Here is a 24,870-nt window from a genome sequence, read left to right on the forward strand (position 1 = left end):
AAAAGACCAGGGGAGAGATCAGGACTAGAATTGTCCAACTGAAAGCACATAGGAGGTGGCTGAAATCCTGTGAACTGATGAGCTCCCCAAGACTGAATTGGAAGGAGAAGGGTACAGGGCCTAAAGCAGAGTTCTGAGGGACAGCCACAGCTAAAGAGTGAAAAGCGGAAAACAAGACATCAAAGGAAACCAAGGAGCTATCAGATGTAGGATGAGCATCCCAAAAAGTTACCACAAAAATTCCATTCTCTCCCTCACACATGTGGCCACAAACACACTCACAAAACTGATGGAAAATAATCTTCATTTAATAGTAAAGAAATACCATGGTAGTCTGCAGTTCTTCTCTTTGTAAAGTACATTTCAACACGATTTAGATTGATGACTGTTCAAACTGCTACTCTATTAACTGCCCTCAATGAGTTTTTAATTAAAACCTTTACTATAAAATGCCAAGCTCATTGCATAAATTCAAAGAAATGCCAATTACAAAGTAACTACAGATGGAAAACCATGATTGAAGAAACCACATTATTTCACTTACATTTGGAATTGAGGATTTTCAACATAGATGGAGCCCACTTTTCCCAGTTCCTAAATTTAGCTGTTGATAAAGTAAGCACGCACTTTGGAAGGAACTTTAACTTTTTAAGACCAAGAGGCTCTTTGAAGCATTGCTACAGTCACTGTGTTTTCCCATGATATACCTGCTATTGGTCGGAAGGAATTAATGCTCCTCCCAAAATGCCCAACTTATGGGGGCTGGGGAGAATCGTTTTTAACACAGAAAATTGGACTCAAAAATAGTAACTCTAGCCCAACTGTACAGACACATTCTGATTATTGTGGTATAACTAATTTGAAAAGTCTATGAAGGGATGAAAAATACTACTAGTTAACAGAAATTGTAATATTAATGATATGCAGTCTTCACCTAGATTAAAATGAAAAGAACAGTCTTTTTTATTTTCCGGGCCTGACTGCCTTTCTCTCATTGTGCACGTCCACCAGTTCACCTCTTTTGACCAGTTGTTACAAAAGATGAATATTCTGAACTAAGTAGAAAATGACAACCCTCTGTATTGATATCCTTTATCCCTCATACTGCAATTTGGCTTGAAATCCTGAGTGAACGCCTTTAGAGGCAATTAATAATCATAATTAGTTTCTGCTTTATAATTTCATCATCCCAATTACTTTTCATGCATATACCTCAAAGTTTCTCCTCAAGTCATTTTCCTGTGTTTGGCTTGCTTGAAGAGCCTGTTCTGTTCTACACAGTTTCTGCTTAAGTTCATCAGAACTTTTTTCAAGTTGCAATTTCACTGATATCATCTAGGAAAGAAAATAACACATTGAACAATAATTTTTAAGAAAAGTTTATTCTTGAAGGTAAGTTTACAAAACAACAATTAATCCTATGTCCTTTCCCTTGAGTGACTGAAAAAGACCTGAGGACCATGGGAGGGAAAACCCCCAAAAAAAACACAAAAAAAGAAAAACAAAAAACAAGAAAAGAACAGAAAACAAAAAAAGATAACCCTCCTGTCAAACAGGCCAAATTTCACAACTTCCCTTTCAGAGAAGGGGAGCATGTCTTCAAGCTGCATCATGAACTTTTGACTTAGTCTTAACTAAAGACACCAACACAAGTTTCTATCTTTGATCTTTACCTTACAGGTGTCCAAAGCACTTAGAATAATTTATCACAAATAAACTACAAATTACTATTAACTTGGAGGGCAAATATGAAGCTACAACTACCACTGTCATCGCCCCACCTGGGTCCATGGCCATTTGAAGGGAAAAAGACAAGTGATCACTAAAATCCTTGACTGGCTCTACATACAAATTTGTCCTGATCTGTGTAACTCTTTTTATGTTTGTGCATTTCCTGTATTTTTGATTTGGAGGCATCCTCCCTAAAGACAGGAATATTCTGCACAACCCCAAAATGCAGGGATTTGGTATTTCATAATGGCAATATCCATATTTTTGAGCATTTAGCTTGTAATCTACATGGAACCAATGTTTTCCTTGGTTTCCAAAGCTCTTCTTTACATATATTTGCACTAGCAAAACCATTAAGTGACTTCTTAGGAAGGTTTTTGAAACTAAAATACTATAACATGCTTAGAATTGCTTCAGTTTTTTCTCAATGGCTCAACAAAAAATTGAGAGACTGGAGGGCGGGAAGGCAGTGAATGTTCAAATCCCAAAGCCTACATACCCCAACCATTAAAGTGATAATACAACAGGATATGATGCAACTTTAATGCTGTGTCTTTCTGAAACAGAAGCTGATTTTTAAAAGTATCTCCTCAACACTAATAAACTCAGGCTAGCATTTATGCAAAAGGTTCAAACTGCCCAATATCTGGGAATGCTTTACTTTTCCTGTCATATAAAATAGATTAAGCACTGGTGAGAGAGATAGATAGGCTTGTAAGTGGCTTTCTCATACACTAACTCACTCATATTCTTTAAACAGGACCTGAAGGGATGACACTGCCAATTCAGGTGGGAATCAGGCACAGCCTCCATTCCTCACAGGGCTCAGAATCTAAAAAGAGCTTGGCCTACAACTCAATTCACTACCAGAAGCCCTGACACCCCAATTTTTTGCTCCCGTAACAAAAGCCACATGGGGCAAAAGCCAGATGCCCCCTCTAGACTGTAAGCTCCTTGTGGGCAGAGAATATGTCTGCTAAATCTGTTGTGTTGTACTCTTCCAAGCTCTCAGAAACAGAACCGGCACAATCTCCATACTAGCTGTTGAGTTTAAAAAAAAAAATTCATGGAAACAAACCAATAGAGTGAGTATATAAAATATAAAATAAACTTATTGTCATTTTAACCACAAAGGGTGCACACACTCTGAGAATGAATCAAAAGTGATCAAGAACAATATTAGTGATGTCAGCATTTCAGAATAAGATGGAGGTATGAAAAAAATCTTACTTTATCGAATTCTGCCTGCAGTGCGTTGTGAACATTTTTGGCTTGCTCCAACTCTTGGCTTAACTTGGCTTTTATCTGAGTCAATTCCTGGTCCAGCCCCTGCAGTGAACGTTGCTGACGAGACAGCTCCTGGAAAATTTGGGAAGGAGAACAATACAGCCATCAGACTCATCTGGGGGGTGGTGGTGGAGGAAGAGGATGGGGACAGTCTCCTGAATTTCATTCTACCATCGTTAGGATGAAGAGAGTCGCAGACAACAAGGAACCAGACTTTTCATCAACTTTACAACAGAATTCAGTCGACATAACTGCTAGACCTGGTAATCAAATTCAAGTCTTTTCAAAGGTAGGCGAAAGATTCGACTAAATAGAAAGTAACCTTCTGAATTCTTATGATTTTCTCTATAGCTTTGGAGGATGAAGATGATGTGAAGTGATAAATGCAAATGTAGATTACTAATCCAGTTTAAAAACAGAATGATGGGATTCAAAATAGCAATAATCTTCATGGAATAGAACACCCTAAGTCTATAGCAAGTTTGAAACAATCAAAAGAGGTGGCTGAGAATCGATTTAGTAACCACCAAATGATTTCAAATCCATAATTTTCCACCAGACCTTTTTATAGCTAGGTTTCAGATTAGTTTTGACCTAAGCAGAGCTAAGTATGAGCCTTTCTAGACTGTTCTTGTGGGTCCAGTTCCGAGCCACACTTGGGCCAGATTTTCAGGACTCGTCCAAGACTAACAGGCACAGTAAAATTCAGGGTCCAGACTGTCCTAACTCCAAATTTCTTTCAGATTCAAATGGAGGTTCCAATTAATTAACTGACCAAAATCCCTTAACTGGTGACTAACTGATTTTGACCGTGGGGGCAGAATTGTCCTAGATTCCAACAAAGGGCTCACTGGGAAGATTCATAAGCCATTTCTATGTTATTCTGTGTAATCGTTAGTATTTATTGTGGGTCTTGGGTGAGCAGAGTATTAAACTGCACTAAGCACTTAGGAGAATACAGTACAGTTAGCAGATACCATCCCTATCCTCAAGGGTTCACAGTACAGCAAGGAATTGTACCAGAATAAGGAATATTGATTCCCCCTTCTCCACCTCCCTCACTAGTATTTATGGCAGTGGAAGTGGAAACTAGGGGAGAAGGAGCTCTGATGGAGCCCATGGGGACCTAACTCCAGTTGGTTTTGTGTGTTTTTACCTGGTTCTGAAGACTTGGGACCCAAGTGCCAGACTTGACCTATACAGGAAAGTACCAAGGCAAAAGGAAGCAGGGATCTGTGCAGTCTGAGTTGACTACAGAAGCAGTCCCAAAGAAGAAATTTTGTTAGCTTGGTTTGGGTAATGGGGACACTGGGAACTCCTTCTTCAGAGCTGTACTCTATAAGGCTAGAGTGTAGATTAGACCAAAGTGATAAGGAAATTGTGTTGGGAGGTTATTAAAGGGGCTACTTTTAATCTTATCCTAAATGATATAGTGCATCTGATGAAGGTATAATTATATTTCCTGGAATTATAATCTTGTCTTGTCTTCAAAGAGATGAAATTTACCCTTATTTAGCCCCAACTGGACATAATCTGTTTGTCAGGTATTAGACAGGTATTTAACCCCATTTAACAAACAAGGGAAACAGACACAGAGCTCATAATCCATCTCTTAACCTTGTATCTACCCCAGCACAGAGTAAGCATTTAATAAATGGCACAATTTTTATTATTAATAGAGATGTTTCATTATATGCTTTAAAATAGGAGGGGGGGAAAATCATGCCATTTATTAAGTGCTTACTTCGTGTGTTGGGTAAACTTACTCTGCTTCACCTGGCAGAGGGACGGAGCCTGTTGAGCTCATGCAAACCAGACGTGTTAATTTTTGTTCTGGCCCAGCTTGACCCTACTGGCTCAAATCCTGGGACACGGGTGGGCCTATTCCGGGCTGGGCTCTAGAGACTCTATTATTTCTATCTTCCCACCCTCTCCAAATAGATCTGCCAAATCTCAGGATTAGCACCTGAAAAATGTCACCCAATTTCCCTGTCAGTAGGCCCCCAGTGAAAGCGATTGAGAAAGGGGGGCAATACTGTTTTCATTGGTATTACCATCCTGCTTCAGAGTCAGAGAACGTGGTGGACACTGTTGGAGAATTCTTACCATCACCTTCTTCCTACAAACCAAAACCGTGAGAAAAATAGGGATTGTGATGAAGAGGAAACCTGGTGGTTTTAAACCGTCCCTTTTATCCTTATTCTACTCATCAGTACTTTCAGAAAGGAATCAGTGAACAATTACAATGGTCACGGAGCGGGAGGAGGAAATGAGACTAAACAGCCTCTGGAGAATTGCTTAAAATAGCCAACTAGGTTTGCCTTTAAAAATATGTTGAAATGATCTTAAAGCACGCCTCCCCTTTACCTCTTGATACTCCTTTTCTTTTTCCTTGATTTTCTGTTCCAGTGAACACCGGGCACTTTCTGCATTTTGCCGCTGGCAGCTCAATTCTTCTGTCATTTTCTTCATCTTTTGCTCCAGCGTTGTACCCTAGTGAAAAATGAAACACTGGGATGCAAACTAAGAGTCATCTTCAAATACAGGAAAAAGGCAGAAAAGGACTGTATACCATATATATTTTAACTAGTTGGTCCTGAACATTTTTTTTCCTAATCATTTGGCATCTGCAAATAAGTTGCCCGTAGTAGGTTCCATAAGGCAATCAACATAGTAGATTTTGTGATGGGTTTCTTCTTTCAGTAATGTTATCACTTTTCCCTTTAAGTTCACAGCACTTTAAGGAGACGCACTACTGATTTCCAACCAGGCTGCAATTGAAGAGATAATGTATTTCTGCAGGAAAAAGTTGGTTACCTACAGACCTTCTTCACAAATGCACCCAGCAAGTTATTCTGGAAACTAATTGAAAACCTGCACCGTGACTGAATTTAAAGCTGCCCTCTCAGCTAGTTAACTCAAGGGCAATGCTTAAAAGCACACGAAGAGGACATTTTCACTGGCTTCTCTCCCTCTAAATTGTAAATTCATTGTGGGCAGGGAACACATATACCAACTCTGTTGCACTGTAATCTCTCAAGCACTTAGTACAGGGCTCCACATACAGTATAAATACCGATTAGATTGATTCATCTGACACTTTTCCATCTTGTTGAAGGCACATTATAAATATGTTCGGTTTTAATCTAATACTCCATAAAAGATTAAGAAAGATGCCACCCAAGAAAAACTGTCCTACTCCTAGCAGTTGGGGCCTTTTTTTTTTTTAACTCCTTGTGAGTACTCATATGCTGTTTACTGGTTTGCCACCATCCTTAGGCAGTTCTATAAACTATGGCCCTGAGTTTCTATGTCACAGGTCATTATAAACTTTTTAAACTTATAGACCTAACACACACAGCAATGTCTTACAATGATTATTTATATGCCATCTTTCTATTCGTATCTACCCCAGTGCTTAGTACATAGCTTGGCACTTAGTAAGCACTTAAACACCATTATTACTATTATGGCACAACCATAACAAGAGATAGTAATTATTTCCTGCACATTTTCTCCAGGAGAGAAGTTAGTCGATAAATATTTGAGGTCTGTCACTGCTGACTACCAGGAGACAAAATGGTGTTGGTGCATTTGTCTCCTTTCACAATGGGAACTCCATATTCAATTGGCTCCATAAAACTTGAATACTATCAGCCGCTCACTGACATTTTATAACCTACAGTCTAGAGTTTCTTCACCACAGCTTGGGATGCCTGTGTCGGGTAAGCAATAATAAACACTTGCCTCCCTCTACTGGTGCTCCCTCAGCAACATGATACACCAAGAGACCAGGAGGCGGAGGTAGGCCCAGGACAAATTTGTAATGGAATTTAAAAATTAAAGAACGAAAGGAACATTCTTCTCTGGGCAGTAAAGTGCACTCTTCTAATCAGATTAAGTGGCCACTAGATGTCAACATTGCTCTGTGGGCCTGTTTTAGAAATGTTCAGAATCCTAATGCCACCTCAGAATCTCACTCATAACCACCCTATTTGGAAAACATTGCAATTCCACTTAAGCTCTGTGATTGTACACTACTGACATTAATTGAGCAGGCTTGACTGAATGGTATGAGCCCACCAGGACTAAGGAAAAGATCTGGCCTGAGTCCAGAAGGAAAGTAGAGCAGAGCTTTGGGAAACAGCAATCAGAAAGGGGCTGGCTACCTTGTCCATGGCCTGGTCGAGCTGGGCCGCTGTTCTCGTCAGTTCATCTCTGCTTTTGTTCAAAGCTTTGTCTTTTTCCATGAGCTCCAGTCTTGTTTTTTCCAATTGGATTTGCATCTCTTGCAGTTTATTCATATGGACTTTCATGTCTTTTTCTTGTCCTTGCAGAAGACGTTCCAATTCACTGACCTTGCTCCTTAGTTCTTAAAACAACAACACTTGTCAATAACTAAAATTTTTCATGGGAATTTTACCAGTGACAATAGTTTGTATTTTGTCTAATTGGAGTCATCAAAAACAACTCACCTGAATCAATCGTATTGAGTGCTTAAGTGTGTGCTGAACATTGTACTAAGCACTTGGGAGAGTACAACACAGCAATATAACAGACATTCCCTGCCCACAAGCTTACAGTCTAGAGGACTGAATGAAATGTGGTTAAACATGAATTAGTAAAATGTTATTAGGATATTGTTTTCTCTGTTTGGAAGACCCCTCCAACTTCAGTCCCCTGCCTGGTCCCAGTTTGTCTCCATGCTCAATAAAAAGCCAGCACCTGTACACACAGAAGTGGCAAAATTCAATCTAGGGTTCTCAAGCAGTGGGACAGAGACCAGTGGGGGAAAAAAAGCCTGGATGGGCTGCTGCCGTGGGACAAGAAGTCCCAGCAGTCCAAAAGCCCTGTACATGCAGTCATTCTGAGCACCTGCCTTTTCAGGGAGCTGGGGCAGAAAAATGGAAGGCAGAATAACGATTGGGAAATAAACTATTCTAGTGGTCTAGAGTTTCCAAGGATGGTAATGGCAAAAGGAGAGAAAGTTGGAGCCCTGGAGATAGTCTCTGTTAAGGTAACATGAGAGAAGAACCTTAGGATCTCCGAAATTTGAGAATTCACTCTCTGGTTGAGAACAAGCCTCAGGCCTGAGACTTCAGTGCTGGCATTAGAACTCAGGTCTCTGGATTTCCAGAGCTAGCTCTTTCCACTGGACAGCCAGGCTCCTCTGAAATTTGGTTTCATGCGAAATGGGGGAAGGTCTGGGCAGAGAGGTTTGTGAGCCAGTCTACTAGAAAACACTGCCTTCTTTCCTATGAGAATTGTTTTTATTAAAGACAAAACAAATGTTCACCAACTATTTGAAATCTAGACTCATTCTATAGGATGGCTTTGTAGCTAAAAATCTGAACATTCTGCCAGAGTGTTACTGTCTTGTTTTTTTAAAAAAGAGTATTTCCCAAAAACTCTAAGGCTAACATTTTTCTTTGTCATCAGATGCCATTGTTTCTCCCCTGCCAAGTTTCATTCAGAAATGTTCCTCCTTAAAAAGATTAAAGACAATCGAACAAATACCACCACTCTGCCAAAATGAAAGATTGCCCAGGTTTACAGAAACAAGAAATAGATTTCCTTCTGTTTTCACCCAGCAATGACTTTCCTGTTAACCAGCTTCACATACTCAGTACTTATATGGTGTCTCCAAACTGAAAAACTGAAGGGCATTATTTGGTGGAAAAAACAAGGGCTTCTGAGGCTGCTATTTAGGCTCTCTACCATAACAAACCTTACTACTGGGATTACAGCACAATTAACATTTGGGGGTGCTTAGAAGTGAATGGTTACAACAAAACGCAGTGTGGCCCAGTTCAAAGAGCACAGGCCAGGGAGTGAGAGGACCTGGGTTCTAATTCCGGCTCCACCAATTGTGTGGGTAGGTCATTTAACTTCTCTGTTCCTCAGTTACTGCATCTGTACAATGGGAATTAAAATTTTGAGCCCTATGTGGCTCAGGGATTCTGTCCAACCTAATGATCTTTTTACCTACCACACGCTTAGAACAGTGACTGACATAGTAAGTGCTTGACAAATACAATATTTTTTTAAAAAAATCCACCTACACCGCTGAATCCTCCAGAGACTTTGCTCTCATAGGATTACTCAGTTCTATACCAATTAGCAGTGAGTTTTCAACAAATTTAGGGACTGTTTAGACCAACATATAGTAGACTCCCATTACCCCAAACCAGTGGCTTAAGGGGGAAAAAAAAAAAGCAATGGCAAGGTGAGAGAATGTAGAATTTAATCCATCGACGTACTTTCCAAAATAAAATATTTCATTTTGCAAATGCAGAAAAATCTACAGTCTGCCACAGAAATAAGCCATATGTGTAAGAAAACATTATCACCGTCTACAAAGCAGTTGAAAGTCTTGAATCTATATTTCAGGAACAGTCAATCTGCAAAGTTACCTTGGTTCTGTGCTTTTAACTGGTCCATCAGTTGAGAATTGCAAGAATTATCGCAGACACTGGTATTAGCCTCTTTCCTCTCTGGCTTGTTTGGCGTCGCCTCTTGTTCCCAAGGGAAATGGGATGCAGAAAAACCTCTCTTAAGGGGAGTTTCTTGAGTATTGGCTGAAAAACGATTTGGGGTCTTTTCTTGTTGCCAGAACACTGATGAAGAGGCTTGATGCCGAGCAATCTCTCGATGACTGACAGTGCTTTGGGGAAGTGCCTGATTCATTTTCTATGAAACAGCAAAGCAATTATAAATTCCTTGAATGTCCCCATATTTGCATTTCTAACTTTAAGGGAAAATTCATTCTCCATAACGTAAATTAGCCAGCACAATAGCTCCTATCTTTACTTAAGGTCAGTTAAAATTTCCAATGAGAACCAGCAAATCTATCCAATAGGCTGAGGTGCTGTAGAAATTATTTACACTATCTGCTCTCTTCCGCTGACCTGGCACTGAACTGAATTTTCTACAGTTCTGGGCAATCAACACCTGAGGAGTTCAATGAGTATCAGATGAAGCCCAAATGTATTTAAGATGGCCTTCATCTTTTATCACCTACCTAGACTCCTTTCATTTACCATCAAAGTGCAATGTAAGCTCCTCGTGGACAAGAAACTTGTCTTGTGCTTTTCCAAGCGTATAGTGCAGTGTGATGCACTCAGGTGAGACTGGCTCAATAAATGCCATTAGTTTGGCATCTTTGATTTCTTGCTGTGCAGTTTTGTCTATCCAAGGTTGGCTGGACCCACACTCACGGCTGAGGCAATGATGAGCCCCCAGCCTCTGCTGTCTGTCTGCCACTAGCCAAGCATCCCTCTCCAGTGGCTGGCTCCCTTCCTTCCTTCCAACAAGGAAAGCCCGGATGACCATTCTGGGGGATAATCTCCCTAGGGCTTAAAGTGTAGCTACAATTGGTTGTATACAGCACTCATGGTTTCACCTTGTTTGTGGGGATTTCTCTAACCAACCCCCACAAACAATGGTAGTACCAAAAGACAGTGGTACTACTCTGTCACTTTTTCAAAGAGCGAGGTCCTCTTTCCACTGATATACTCCATATCTTTGATGTTCCATCAGTTATATGGCCATTTTCTTTCTACTACACTACATGTCTTATCCAGCAACAGAAACGAGCCAAGGTTTAACTACAGCAACAGAAACTCCATATGTGGAATGAGCCAAGGTTTGAGATACAGGGATTAATGGGGGATGAAAAAGCAGCCTGGGGGAAGAGAGGATGGGATGGGGAGTCAGGGCACCTAGGCGCTAGTTCTGCCTTTGCTTCTGACCTGCTGTATGACCAAGGGCAAGTCACTGAACACTTCTGGGTCTCAGTTTCCTCATCAGTACAATGCTTATTAAAAAAAAAAATTTACAAATAAACCTGTTCTCTCTCTCTCCTAAACCATGAGTCCCATGTAGGACAGGAATCCTGACCAGATTATATTCTATCTACCTCACTCTTAGCAGGTTTGGCAAATAGTAAGCACATAATACCATTATTATCTTAAAAAGTTGGTAAATGTAGCAACTTAAGATAGCACAAAGTTTTGATTACAATTTGTCTTCATTGAGAGATTCAATGGACCATTAGTTCTATCTTGAACTGTTATCTAAAGTCATCAGTTACATCTTTGCCCCTTGAGGTGTGGTTGAAATCCCAGTAAACATGTACCTTATATTTTGTCTTCTATGGAAATAAGCAACTTGGCTCTGAATTGTTGGTCCTACTGATTTCTAAATGGAAATGTAACTGCAACAGTATGAACAAGTTTCGTCTATGCGAGACATCAGATGCATTCAGTATGGTACAATGGAGAGTACAAGACTGGAATTGGGGTAACAGCTTAAACTTTCAACTGGGATAGATTTCCTGGTTAACCATAAACAACTCTTCACCTCACTGGACTTGTTTTTTCATCTCTAAAATGGGAAAAATAAATCTTGCCAGCTAATGCCAAAGACAACAGAAATGATAATACGGCTACACTTATAAAATTACCCGTTTCCTCAAAAATAATTCAACACAGTTACATACAGACTAATAACTTCCATTGTCTTATACCTGAGAAGCAGTTAGAATCTGGGGCAACTACGTCCCTAAATGTTACTCTGATCATTAGGCAATGCTATTTGAAAAGGTTTCATCACAGGAATTTGTATGGCCATGGAGAATAACAAGAGCTAAAGTCGTCTGTTCTTTGAGTGGATGAATAAGCACTTACACTGCAGGGGTAATTCTAGGTAACTAGGTAATTCCTATTTTGCTCATGTCTGTTGCATAGGCATTGAAACAGCAAGAAACTTTTTCCCCCATGTTAAGATAAGCCAGATTGCTTGTACTGGGCTTACCTGAACCTGCATCACCTTCACCTCTGCCTCTAATCGTTTTCTTTCTTCAACTTCTTTATTGTATTTTTCCTGAAGTTCCTTAAACTTAGCATCTAAAAATACAATGCAACATTGTTGTGTTTTCAATACTATTGGGAATCATGTAAAGTCTTCTAACTCACACCTGACACCTGATGCCTTACACAAAGGCTGCCTAGTGAGAAAAGACTTGTCAGACCATGTGATACTCAGCATTTTCAGCACAATTTCAAACTGAGCAAACTAACAAATGCACCAAGCAAAAACACTTGTCAATAAACTAGGACAGGGGATTCCACAGTGCTTACAATGACTGTGAGGATGCCTTTATCAAGATAAACTGCATAAAGTCTAAGATAATAGAGGGGCCCACAATATCTTAAAACTTTCTGAAAGTCATCTTCCAAACAGAATGCTTAAAAACACCAAATTCCTTTTAACAAACAATAATAATAATATCAAACTCAAAAACTCTACCCGTTCAACTTGAACCACAGAATTATAACCAGTCTTCAATCAATTAATCAGTGTACAAAGTAAACTATAAACAAGGAAGTATGGTCATTTTTTCCCAAAAAGAACCCAAATGTGCCCAAATGGGGTAGGAGTGCAAGGGGATGGAAAGGAGGGGGAGGCTTGGCATGGCAATTTCAATCTTTCTATTTATTAGTCTAATAGAACAAAGTAACAAAGCATTTACCATTATGATACTGGCTTGGTGTCAGAGGGGCAGTAAAACTCTTCTGTGGTGTACTGCTTAGTGACACCGAGCTATCTCCAGGTAATAAAGTTTGCTGACCTCTCTCAAATTCAGATTTGCACCTGTTGGATTGAAAAATGCCCTGAATTAACTCCTTAAGACAGCGAGAACATTATAGAAAACCCAAGCGAAAGTCAAAAGTCATGCATATCTAAGAGATGCACATTCACCATAATGTGGCTCCCAAGAATACTGATTCCTGGGGGGAAATGGCAGTTGGACCCCACAATCCCAGCTAGCTCCAGTTTCCAGCCCTTCACCTTATACTGGCATAGCAAGGCTCCCAGAGTCAAAGAGGGTTGTGTCAACCTTTGAGGGAAAGGAAGGGGAAGGTGTGTGTGTTGGCTGGGGGTTTTGGGAGAGGGAGAAACAGAGGACGAGAAGGAAAATTTGACCTGGCATCCTTCCATCCCAAAACTTCAAGGAGGTAACTGCAATACAGATGAATCCTTGATGTCAAAAAGAAACTGAGTATTACATTTTCAGATCCCACTTCTTGCTAGAATGATGAAAAACTAACATTTGCCAGTAAATAGAACTACTTTGAGAAGCAGGGTCTAGTGGAAAAAGCATGAGCCTGGCTCCACTACCTAGCTGCTTTATGACCACAGGCAAGTCACTTAACTTTTCTGGGCCTCAGTTTCCTCATCTGTTACATGGAGATTCAATACCTGTTCTCCCTGGGACTGGAACTATGTCTGATATGATTATCTTGTATTGCTTAGTACAGTCCTTGTCACATAGTAAGAGCTTAACATTCAATTAAATTATTTTATTAACTACTTAAAGTGCTTCCAGTGTGCAAGACACTTTATTGAACAGTTGGAAAAAAAAGATGGAAGTTGTTTCAGACAAGATCCCTGGCCCCCAGTGGGCTAACCAGTAATTTAGAGATTCCAAGACTCAATCAAGACATATTTTCCAAGAACGCTTTCCCATCCCAGGTAGGGTTTTGCTGTGTATTGCCATGAAATACTACACTGCCAGTAAACTTTGCACTTGATACATTTCATAGCTCATTCCAAAGCCCAAAGGATAAAGGTGCAACAACCTGCATATAGGTTTCAACACCACCCTTCTCTTGAGAAGTGGGCAAAACTAAAAAGCCAGACTTGAGAGGTCAGAAATGGACTCCATAGCAAATCCAAATTGAAAAATGTAATTCAAAATAGATACTATGCAGAGATCTACATATTGACCATAGAATGGCTGTATTTACACGGTCAAAAATGTACAGAAACCCCCAAGGTTTGTGACCTGATGACAAGAGTACTTTTACCCAACACACATTTGGGCTGCTGGTTATGAGGAACACTTGCACGATCTCACTCAATCCAAAGATTGCCAAGAACAAAGTAAATCCGACTGGGAGGATATTATGCCTCTCCTGAATCCACAGCAAGGCTCTTTGGTTTGAACCCCAGCTGGGGGAAGCCCTTGACCACCTTTATTTTTACACCCCTGCCTAAGCACCTGCCCCATCAAGGTGAAAATTCCCTTTCCCATGGTGCTGTGTTAGTCAATAGGAAGGGTCAGTCAGAGCAAAATGCCTTAAAAGACTGCATCCCCTTTCCTCATAAGAAAAGTGACAATGATTTTTAGCTGGCCTCAAGGTTCGACCTGTAGTTCCACCAGCAGGCACTTTCCCACTGAAATAGATCAAAATATGTTCAAAAGCAACAGGGATCACACATCCTTCAAATACTTGTTTCTTTCCAAAAGATCAAAATATGTATCTCCAAGATGCTGAATACAACTTTTCAACAGAAATAAATGTTTTGTTTCTGGAGACAGCATTAACTTGAAAATGTCTGCCAATGCAGTTGGGCTTCTTTATCCTTGTCTTGAAGTATATATACACACATACACATATATATCTATGCTATCACATACTGTTGAAATGTTTGCTTCACAACTCAGCAGTTTCATAACTCTCATTCAGAAATGAAAATGAGAAGAATACATTATAGCACGAGTTACTGCGCAACTGACAACGGGCAGTGAGAAAAGACTGTAGAAACCCAGTCATTTCATCCACACACACGCAGTTACTTATCACTGAGGAGTAGTGTGCCAACTTCAAATCATCATCATCATCATCAATTGTATTTATTGAGCGCTTACTGTGTGCAGAGCACTGTACTAAGCGCTTGGTAAGTACAAATTGGCAACATATAGAGACAGTCCCTACCCAACAGTGGGAACATACCCAACAGTGGGCTCACAGTCTAAAAGGGGGAGACAGAGAACAAAACCAAACGTACTAACAAAATAAAATAAATAGACTAGATGTGTACAAGTAAAATAAATGAAGAGTAATAAATATGCACAAACATACCCAACAGTGGGCTCACAGTCTAAAAGGGGGAGACAGAGAACAAAACCAAACGTACTAATAAAATAAAATAGACTAGATGTGTACAAGTAAAATAAATAAATAGAGTAATAAATATGTACAAACATACTCAACAGTGGGCTCACAGTCTAAAAGGGGGAGACAGAGAACAAAACCAAACGTACTAACAAAATAAAATAGACTAGATATGTACAGGTAAAATAGAGTAATAAATATCATCATCATCATCAATCGTATTTAGTGAGCGCTTACTGTGTGCAGAGCACTGTACTAAGCGCTTGGAAAGTACAAATTGGCAACATATGGAGACAGTCCCTGCCCAACAGTGGGCTCACAGTCTAAAAGGGGGAGACAGAGAACAAAACCAAACGTACTAACAAAATAAAATAGACTAGATGTGTACAGGTAAAATAAATAGAGTAACAAATATGTACAAACATACTCAACAGTGGGCTCACAGTCTAAAAGGGGGAGACAGAGAACAAAACCAAACGTACTAACAAAATAAAATAAATAGACTAGATATGTACAAGTAAAATAAATGAAGTAATAAATATGTACAAACATACCCAACAGTGGGCTCACAGTCTAAAAGGGGGAGACAGAGAACAAAACCAAACGTACTAACAAAATAAAATAGACTAGATATGTACAAGTAAAATAAATGAAGAGTAATAAATATGTACAAACATACCCATAAAATAAATGAAGTAATAAATATGTACAAACATACCCAACAGTGGGCTCACAGTCTAAAAGGGGGAGACAGAGAACAAAACCAAACATACTAACAAAATAAAATAAATAGACTAGATGTGTACAAGATAAATAATAGATATGTACAAGTATAATAAATGTGACGAGCAGTCACATACATTGATGAAAGAAAAAATAAAAGGAGAAACATCTCAAGGAATTGAGTTCATTGCAAATCCTCATGTTTATCTGGGAGAATCGGCCAGTGAATTTCCAGCACTCTCTAGTATTTCCTTTTCCTCTAGACTGTAAGCTCCTTGTGGGCAGGGAACATGTCAAACAGCTCTGTTACACTGAACTCTCCCAAGTGCTTCGTACAGTGCTCTGCACAAAATACGCACTCAATAAATAACATTAATTGGTTCTCATCAGAAACTTTGATGACAGAGAGAGAAAACCTGTTTGCTGTGAGACCTCTGTTTGATTTAACTCATTTACAACACCCTCAGTTCTATCACCAATGTGTGTTTCCACTGTATGCTTTTGCTAAAACGCAATTATGGTTTGGATTGTTTATTCATTTAAGGAAAGAATACCTCTCAAAGTCACACATTTTTTTGATGTCTCAAATGGAAGCAAGTTCACTTGAAATAAAGTAAAAGGGGGATTTTCCAATGGGCTTTAATCATTTGTCCAAATTCATGTACCCACAGACTTTTAGCCATGGGATGTGACTGTTCAGGCCTTGTGGTTGGTCCATGGAGCCAATCAATAATATTTATTGAGTGATGAGTATGTGCAGAGCTCTATATTAAGTGCTTGGGTGATACAAAAAAGAGTTAGATGACATTTTCCTGCCTACCAGGAGCTTACAGTCTAGAGGGGAAGACAAAAATTCTGGCCCACTCTCCACCCCCTGATGTCAGCCTCCCTAGACCCTGAGGCTAAGAGGAGCAAAGGGGAGTACAGGGCTGAAGTCTGGAAACGTTGGTTCAGAGATTCACAAACATTTCTGAATCTAAGCTGGGCTCTCCCTGCTGGCAGTGAATGTTTATATTTACCCCATACAGAGTCTGTTCATGAATTGAAAAACCTTGTAAAAAAATCAAACAATCAGCAACTATTAAGGGAATTCAAAAAAATATAAGTGTGAAGAATAAAATTATTTTATCCTGATACACCCTCCTGGGTGTTCACTAGCTTCCAAAAAGTCCAGGTAAACTCAATAGCCAACTTAAAATAAGAACCACAACTTAGTATGGGCATAACATTTAAATAGGCAACTAAAATGGTTTAGCTCAAAATAAAACCCTCTCCATTTACCTTTTAAGCTCCAATTCCAGTTTTTCTATTTGTCTTTTACTTGAATTCAGCTGTCCTTCTTGGAAATTCACTTGTGACTCCTTGACCTGAAGATCATGAGAAATCTTCTGCCTCGTTTTCTCCAAGTTATCGCACATTTCCATCAGACCCTGGTTCTCCCTCTTGAGCGTGGCTGCCTCCGTTTTTTCATTTTCAATCTAATTGGAATCATCCAAACAAAAATATAATCCCTTCTATTTAGAATTTTCTAGTAATCACACATGGAAAACCCAACCGCTATGATGATTTCAATAACACAAAAATAATCTCACCCAAATGTAATGTCTGGATTACTGGGTTCCAGTTTTAGGGCTGGGAGGCCCTTCAGTCCAGTGGTTACCAACATCTGTGCACAATGGTGACCTCTTGGTGTGTGTGGCTATGGACATACTTCTGATGAGCTGTCACATGCCCAGTGCAAGCCTGAGGGCTTCTGGGTATTAAGTAACTTGTGAGAACCCCCGCATCCTGCTCATGCCTTCAACATGTAATTGAACCAAAAAAAAAAAAAATTGGACACACTGATCCAGTCCATTCCCCGTTCTCAGACAGGATGACTGCACCTCAACTAATCCTGGGAGGGGTGGAGCTATTCCAAAGTTTCCCAGTGGAGACCCTCCAAATTTCTTTTCAAAACTCACTAAACTGTGCAACAGTTTTTTCTGGTAGGAAATTACTCCTAATGCCTAACCCACCATGGACACGACTCAGTTGTCTGGAAAATTCTCGGCTTAGTTTTAAACTTTTTCAATCTTAAATGTCCAAAAATAGAGGAAAGTTCCACTTCACAGCATCCAACCTAAGAAATCCACTCAGACCACTGTCTGGGCTTTCCCCTACTCTAGCCCCTTCCCTACTCTGCCGATGCTAGACATTTTTAAACTGCAATCCACATGTCTGCCTACCTCGATGTGGCGACCTGGACGTGCTCCCAAACGAGTGGGGCTCTTGGACACGAGGAGAAAAATCATGTTTCACAATTCCACTAATATTGTCCGTAAGGACAAGTTACAAATAGGCTAAAGTATGGTGTCTAGAAGGGACAAAATCTTCAGCTCAGCAGGCAGGCAAAGGACCTGATTGCCAATAATTACTAGTCAGGATTCCTGTGTCATTAGCTAAAGCCCAGAGCAGACATGCAGGAGTTCCATACTACAGCATCACCGTTGACACTCGAGTAGCAGTTTGTTTAGACTCGGGGTGGGCCTGTCAACCCTAAAGGTCTTGTGCAGCCAGAGAAACTGCTAGCCCCAGCAGAGAAGCAGAAGGACCAAGAAGCAGCTGGGGCTCCCATCTTCCAAATGTCGTCAACTGCCTCCTGCACTAGCCCGATGGGGCTACTGCTGTTGTGGCTACAGCTACTGCAAATCCCACACTCCCCAATGAGCAGTGGCCCAAGCATCCCATCACCCCAGATCAGGAAGCCAGGCAAGCCAGGATGCGAGGCAATATTTGAGGAGGGGCTGTCAACTCCAATTCGCTCATCCACCTGCTGCTGCCATCCTCAATGTGCGGGGAAAATCATCTGCGTGAATGTGCCTCCTCTGTGGGCATGTGCGACAATGTGCGTCTCTCTGTCACTCTCATCCTGTCCCTTTCCAGTCTTTGCTCCCAGTTTCCAAGTGTCTGCAGAAGTTTGGATAGCTGTCTCCACTTATAAGAAGCACCAAATTTGTATTTGTTAGAACATTTAAAGATATTCACCAGTGTCATTTTCATTTTAATATTAATAGGTTGGTAATTATTTTATGCTGAATTTAACCATAACTTGTCTTTTTTAAAAGTACAACCCACCCAAAGGCATAACTGCACGTAGGACCCATATGCAGGTCTGTGTTTGAAGGTCTGATTTAGGCCAGAGACAAGGAATTGTTCCTGGGTGAATCCAAACAATTTAAACTGCAATGTAAACCATGCTCAGACCTACTGCTGTACACATGAGCAGTTGTCACCATTGCCGCTCCCTTTTCTGTTGTTGCCTTTGACACGGGCTCTAACCTGCCACTTTGGATGCCGAGCAGCTGTACAGTGCTCTGGGATATCGGAGAAGGAAGGGTCGCTTTACCTTTTGCTTTTGCTTCTGCAGCGCCGCCTCCAGAGACTCCAGCTGAAACTGTCTTTGCTGGCGCTCTTTCTTCAGCTTGTCTAACTGGCTTTCAAGCTCTTGAATTTTCTGAAGGGCTCTTGTAGAAAGGCCTTCTTTCCATTCTTCTATAGCCCAGCTCATTTTGCCTGGCCGTCCTTACCAGGTAACCAGTGTTTTCTTTTAAAAAAGAAACAAACCTGGAAAGAGAAATGTTAAGTTTACATTTGGTCCTCTGGAAAGGCTTAAGAGGAATGAAGTTCTAGAGACTGAGGGTGCCATTTGCATCACGGGGTTTGTTTCCCCATAGACTTATCTGATATAAATCAAGAACCATTCCAAAAACCTCCGCAAAGTGATAATTCCTTTATGTGCTATATACCGTAATGATAGACACCACCAATCTATGGTTTAATTTCTTAAGTGAGTCAAACAATGTTGAATAATTAATATGATCATGAAGTAGAAGTGTGTCGTTCTAAGTTTAGTGGTTTTCAACTTGGGTGATGAATTTATCCAATTCCAGTTAAACAGCATCCCCTGAAAAATCACACTGTGGTAGGCTAATTCCCTCTGAACACCTACTAACTCTACTGTACTCTCCCAAGAATGTAGTACAGCGATCAGCACCCAGTAAGCGCTCTAGGCTAATGACCGACCCCTTCTGCACACTTCTCTATTAGGGCCACCTTCTTCCGTCAGATTTATAAAGTCAACCACTTTCTTGAAAAGTGATGCAGCAAGACTCTTTAATCCCATGCTGACCTCTGCCTCCCAAGTGCCTACTTTCTCCACCATGCCATGGAGGTGTGTGAGAGTTGACTGACAAAGTACTGAGATGATCATTGGAGGGGAAATAATTTGAGAATAGAAGTTGAGTAAGGCCCTCCTGAAAGACATGAGACTTCAGACAGGCCTTGTACACTCATTATGGGCAGGGAATGTGTCTGATAATTATCTTGTATTGTACTCTCCCGAGTCCTTAGGACAGGACTCTGTACATAATAAATGCTCAATAAATACCACTGATTGATTGAAGATGGGGAGAGCTGTAGTCTGGCAGCTTTGAAGAGGGAGACAATTCAACTTTTCTGTGCCTCAGTTTCCTCATCTGTAAAATGTGGGGGGGGGGAGCAAACAGCCATTCTCACTCCCCTCTGGCCTGTGGGCCCTGTGTCTGACCTGATTATACTTGTAGTTACCCCTGTGTTGGGCAAATATCACAGTTATGATGATGATGAACCCAGCCCCTCTCACCCTCTAGTCCAAAGCAACGTGGCCTTGTGGATACAAGTGCGGGGCCAGAGAGTTGGAAGAACCTGAGATGCAGATCAGGATCTGTAGCTTGCCTGCTGTGTGACATTGGGCAAGTTACATCACTTCTCTGTGCCTGAGTTCCCTCATCTGTAAAATGGGGATTAAGATGGTGAGCCCTAAGTGGGACAGAGATTGTGTCATTCTTTCTTTCAGTCATATTTATTGAGGGCTTACGGTGTACAGGGTACTGTAATAAGCGCTTGGGAGAGTACAATGATGATAATAATAATAATTGTGGTATTTGTTAAGTGCTTACTATGTGCTAAGCACTGTTCTAAGCCCTGGAGGTGGATACGTGGTAATCAGGTTGGACACAAACTTGTTTTGAAGTCAGTCTCCCCACCTCTAGACTGTAAGCCTGTTGCGGGCAAGGATCATCTCTATCGCTGAATTGTACTTTCCAAGCGCTCAATAAATACCACTGAATTAAGCCCGGTGTGGGAAGAGATCGTCTTCTTTATTGCTGAGTTGTACTTTCCAAGCACTTAGTACTGTGCTCTGCACACAGTAAGCACTCAATAAATACTACTGAATGGATGAACGAACAAACAATAAACAGACACATTGCCTGCTCACAGGAGCGTACAGTGTGGAGGGACTGTAAACTCGTTGTCCCACCTGATTAGCCTGTATCTACCCCAAGCGCTTAGTACAGTGCCTGGACATAGTAAGCGCTCAACAGATACTATTATCATTAATAGAAGATGCCATGCGACGCTTATAGTGTTTGTAAGTGAGATGGTGAGGAAACTGTAGAAGCCCCAGTGCCCCGCAGAGAAAACAGTTTGAGAAGGAGCGTGGCTTAGTGGAAAGAGCCTGGGTTTAGGAGTCAGAGGTCATGGGTTCTAATCCCAGCTCTGCCGCTTGTCTGCTGTGTGACCTTGGGTAAGTCATGTCACTTCTCTGGGTGTCCTTTACCTCATCCGTAAAATGGGGATTGAGATTGTGAGCCCCAGGTGGGACAACCTGATTACCTTGTGGCAACCCCAGCGCTTAGAACAGTACTTGGCACATAGTAAGCGCTTAACAAATAGCATCATTACAATCCCAGCTCTGCCACTTGTCTGCTATGTGACCTTGGATAAATCACTTCACTTCTCTGGGCCTCCGTTCCCTCATCTGTAAATGGGGATGAAGACTGTGAACCCCAGGTGGGACAACCTGATGACCCTGTATCTTCTCCAGTGCTTAGAACAGTATTTGGCACATAGTAAGCGCTTTACAAATCCCATCATTATTATTGCATGGCTTGGTGGCAAGAGCATGGGCTTGGATGTCAGAGGACATGGGTTCTAATCCTGCTCCGCCACTTGTCTGCTGGTGTATCCTTGTATAGTAAGCACTTGATGAATACCATTATTTATTATTCTCTGGGCCTCAGTGACCTCATCTGTAAATGGGGATGAAGACTGTGAGCCTCAGGAGGGGCAACCTGATCACCTTGTATCTGCCCCAGCGCTTAGAACAGTACTTGGCACATAGTAAGCGCTTAACAAATACCATCATTATTATTGCATGGCTTGGTGGCAAGAGCCTGGGCTTGGATGTCAGAGAACGTGGGTTCTAATCCCGACTCTGCCACTTGTCTGCTGTTGTATCCTTGCATAGTAAGCACTTAACAAATACCATTATTTATTATTCTTTGGGCCTCATTGACCTCATCTGTAAATGGGGATGAAGACTGTGAGCCTCAGGAGGGGCAACCTGATCACTTTGTATCTGCCCCAACGCTTAGAACAGTGCTTGGCACATTGTAAGCGTTTAACAAACACCATCATTATTATGATAATGATGAGTCGTCCCCCCGCCCCCCCGGCAGCCCGGGCCCTTCATTTATTCATTCAATCGTATTTAGTGAGCGCTTACTGTGTGCAGAGCACTGTACTAAGCGCTTGGGAAGGACAAGTTGGCAACATATAGAGACGGTCCCTCCCCAACAACGGGCTCACAGTCTAGAAGGGGGAGACAGACAACAAAACAAAACATGTAGACAGGTGTCAAGTCGTCAGAACAAATGGAATTAAAGCTAAAGGCACATCATTAACAAAATAAATAGAATAGTAAATATGTACAAGTAAAATACATTGATAAATCTGTACAATCATATATACAGGTGCTGTGGGGAGGGGAAGAGGAGAGGAAAAGGGGGGCTCAGTGTGGGAAGGCCTCCTGGAGAAGGTGAGCGCTCAGTAGGGCTTTTAAGGGAGGAAGAGAGTTAGCTTAGCGGATGTGTGGAGGGAGGGGGGCATTCCAGGACAGGGGAAGGATGTGGGCCGGGGGTCGATGGCGGGACAGGTGAGAACAAGGTACAGTGAGGTGGTTGGCGGTAGAGGGGCGGAGGATGCGGGCTGAGGAGAGAAGGGGGGTAAGGTAGGAGGAGGCGAGGTGATGGACAGCCTTGAAGCCGAGAGTGAGGAGTTTTTGCTTGATGCGTAGGTTCATTCATTCATTCAATCGTATTTGCTGAGCGCTTATTGTGTGCAGAGCACTGTACTAAGCGCTTGGGAAGTACAAGTTGGCGACATATAGAGACGGCCCCTACCCAACAACGTACTCACAGTCTAGAAGGGGGAGTATACCTTATATATATATATTTAGTATACCTAAATCTAGGGTATCCTTCTGTCTAGCTGCAGACGTTCACAGTAGATCTCTGTCATTCAGGTTTTTACATTTTGGAGGGCCTCTCTCTCTATTAGCCTGAAAGTTCCTCCAAGATATCGACCCCATTCCCCAGCCTTAATTACCCCTCCAAGAGTCTATCTTACGATTGGTGGTGTCAAGAGAGCATGGCAATTAGCAGTACTTATCAAGCCCTTACTAGGGACAGGGAGCACTGCATGAACTGCTTGGGAAAGGACTATATAACAGAATTGATAGACGCAATCCCTGCCCACAAGGAGTTTACAGTCGACTGGGCTCCCCGAATCTCTGCAGACCGGGTTGGGTCTGGGGGGAAAGGGGTTGGCAGACAGGCAGCCGCTGGAGATTTTTCTCCTTACCTTCCCTTCCCTTCGCTCCGGCTGCCACCGGCCTTGCCTTCCCCCACACCTCGACGCAAACAAAACCGGCCGTTAGTCCGCAACGCCCGCCCACATCTCGCAGCCCATTGGCCACCCGCCCCCAGGCCCCGGCGCCGCTCGACCAATCGTCCTCGCCGCGCTGAAGCCGCGGCCTCTGATTGGTCCATTTAGATCGATTCAAAAACCCGCCGCGGAGGCGGGCGCGAGCGGCTGTTGGGAGGGAGGGCGCGCGCCCCCCCGCGAGCCAGCGGCCATTAAATCAATCAATCAATCAATCAATCGTATTTATTGAGCGCCTACTGTGTGCAGAGCACTGTCCTAAGCGCTTGGGAAGTACAAGTTGGCAACCTATACAGGCAGTCCCTCCCCAACAGTGGGCTCAGCGTCTAAAAGAGTTAGATAGACAAGCGTGGGCCATTAGAGAATCAATCAATCAATCGTATTTATTGAGCGCTTACTATGTGCAGAGCACTGTACTAAGCGCTTGGGAAGTACAAATTGGCATCACATGGAGACAGTCCCTACCCAACAGTGGGCTCACAGTCTAAAAGGGGGAGACAGAGAACAGAACCAAACATACCAACAAAATAAAATAAGTAGGATAGAAATGTACAAGTAAAATAAATAAATAAATAAATAGAGTAATAAATATGTAAATAAATAAATAAAATAGAGAAGCCGCGTGGCTCAATGGAAAGAGCCCGGGCTTGGGAGGCTGAGGTCGCGGGTTCGAATCCCGCCTCCGCCACTGGTCAGCGGTGTGACTTTTCATTCATTCAATCGTATTTATTGAGCGCTTACTTTGTGCAGAGCACCGGACTAAGCGCAGGGGAAGTACAAGTTGGGCAAGTCGCTTGGCTTCTCCGTGTCTGTTATCATCAATTGTATTTATTGAGCGCTTACTATGTGCAGAGCACTGTACTAAGCGCTTGGGAAGTACAAATTGGCAACAAATCTGTTACCCTAACTGTAAAATGGAGATGAAGACTGTGGGACAACCTGATGAACTTGTATCTCCCCCAGTGCTTAGAACAATCAATCAATCAATCGCATTTATTGAGCACTTACTGTGTGCAGAGCACTGTATTAAGCGCTTGGGAAGTACAAGCTGGCAACATGTAGAGACAGTCCCTACCCAACAGTGGGCTCACAGTCTAGGAGGGGGAGACAGAGAACAAAACCAAACATACTAACAAAATAAAATAAATAGAATAGGTAGGTACAAGTAAAATAAATAAATAGAGTAATAAATATGTACAAACATATATACAGGTGCTGTGGGGAAGGGAAGGACGTAAGATGCGGGGGATGGAGAGGGGGACGTGGCGGGGAGGAAGGAAGGGGCTCAGTCTGGGAAGGCCTCCTGGAGGAGATGAGCTCTCAGTAGGGTCTTGAAGGGAGGAAGAGAGCTAGCTTGGCGGAT

The 24,870-nt window shown here is 41.8% G+C and overlaps 1 protein-coding gene across 2 annotated transcripts in view; it reads right to left on the minus strand.

Annotated features, from left to right (window-relative positions):
* CENPF (centromere protein F) overlaps window positions 1-23,473 on the minus strand; it is a 48,868-nt gene extending 25,395 nt beyond the window's left edge. For both annotated transcript variants that reach the window (XM_038761054.1, XM_038761053.1), the window contains exons 1-10: window positions 23,427-23,473; window positions 19,090-19,307; window positions 16,986-17,182; window positions 12,551-12,672; window positions 11,833-11,924; window positions 9,432-9,708; window positions 7,188-7,390; window positions 5,386-5,511; window positions 2,962-3,090; window positions 1,213-1,335 (exon numbers count right to left, since the gene is read on the minus strand). In XM_038761054.1, coding sequence (XP_038616982.1) covers window positions 1,213-1,335; window positions 2,962-3,090; window positions 5,386-5,511; window positions 7,188-7,390; window positions 9,432-9,708; window positions 11,833-11,924; window positions 12,551-12,672; window positions 16,986-17,182; window positions 19,090-19,251 — 1,431 coding nt within the window. In that variant the 5' untranslated portion in view covers window positions 19,252-19,307; window positions 23,427-23,473. The remainder of the gene's footprint in view (window positions 1-1,212; window positions 1,336-2,961; window positions 3,091-5,385; window positions 5,512-7,187; window positions 7,391-9,431; window positions 9,709-11,832; window positions 11,925-12,550; window positions 12,673-16,985; window positions 17,183-19,089; window positions 19,308-23,426) is intronic.
* Window positions 23,474-24,870: the final 1,397 nt, after the last annotated feature.

This window comes from Tachyglossus aculeatus, chromosome 19 (genome assembly GCF_015852505.1).
Source record: "Tachyglossus aculeatus isolate mTacAcu1 chromosome 19, mTacAcu1.pri, whole genome shotgun sequence".
NCBI lineage: Eukaryota > Metazoa > Chordata > Mammalia > Monotremata > Tachyglossidae > Tachyglossus > Tachyglossus aculeatus.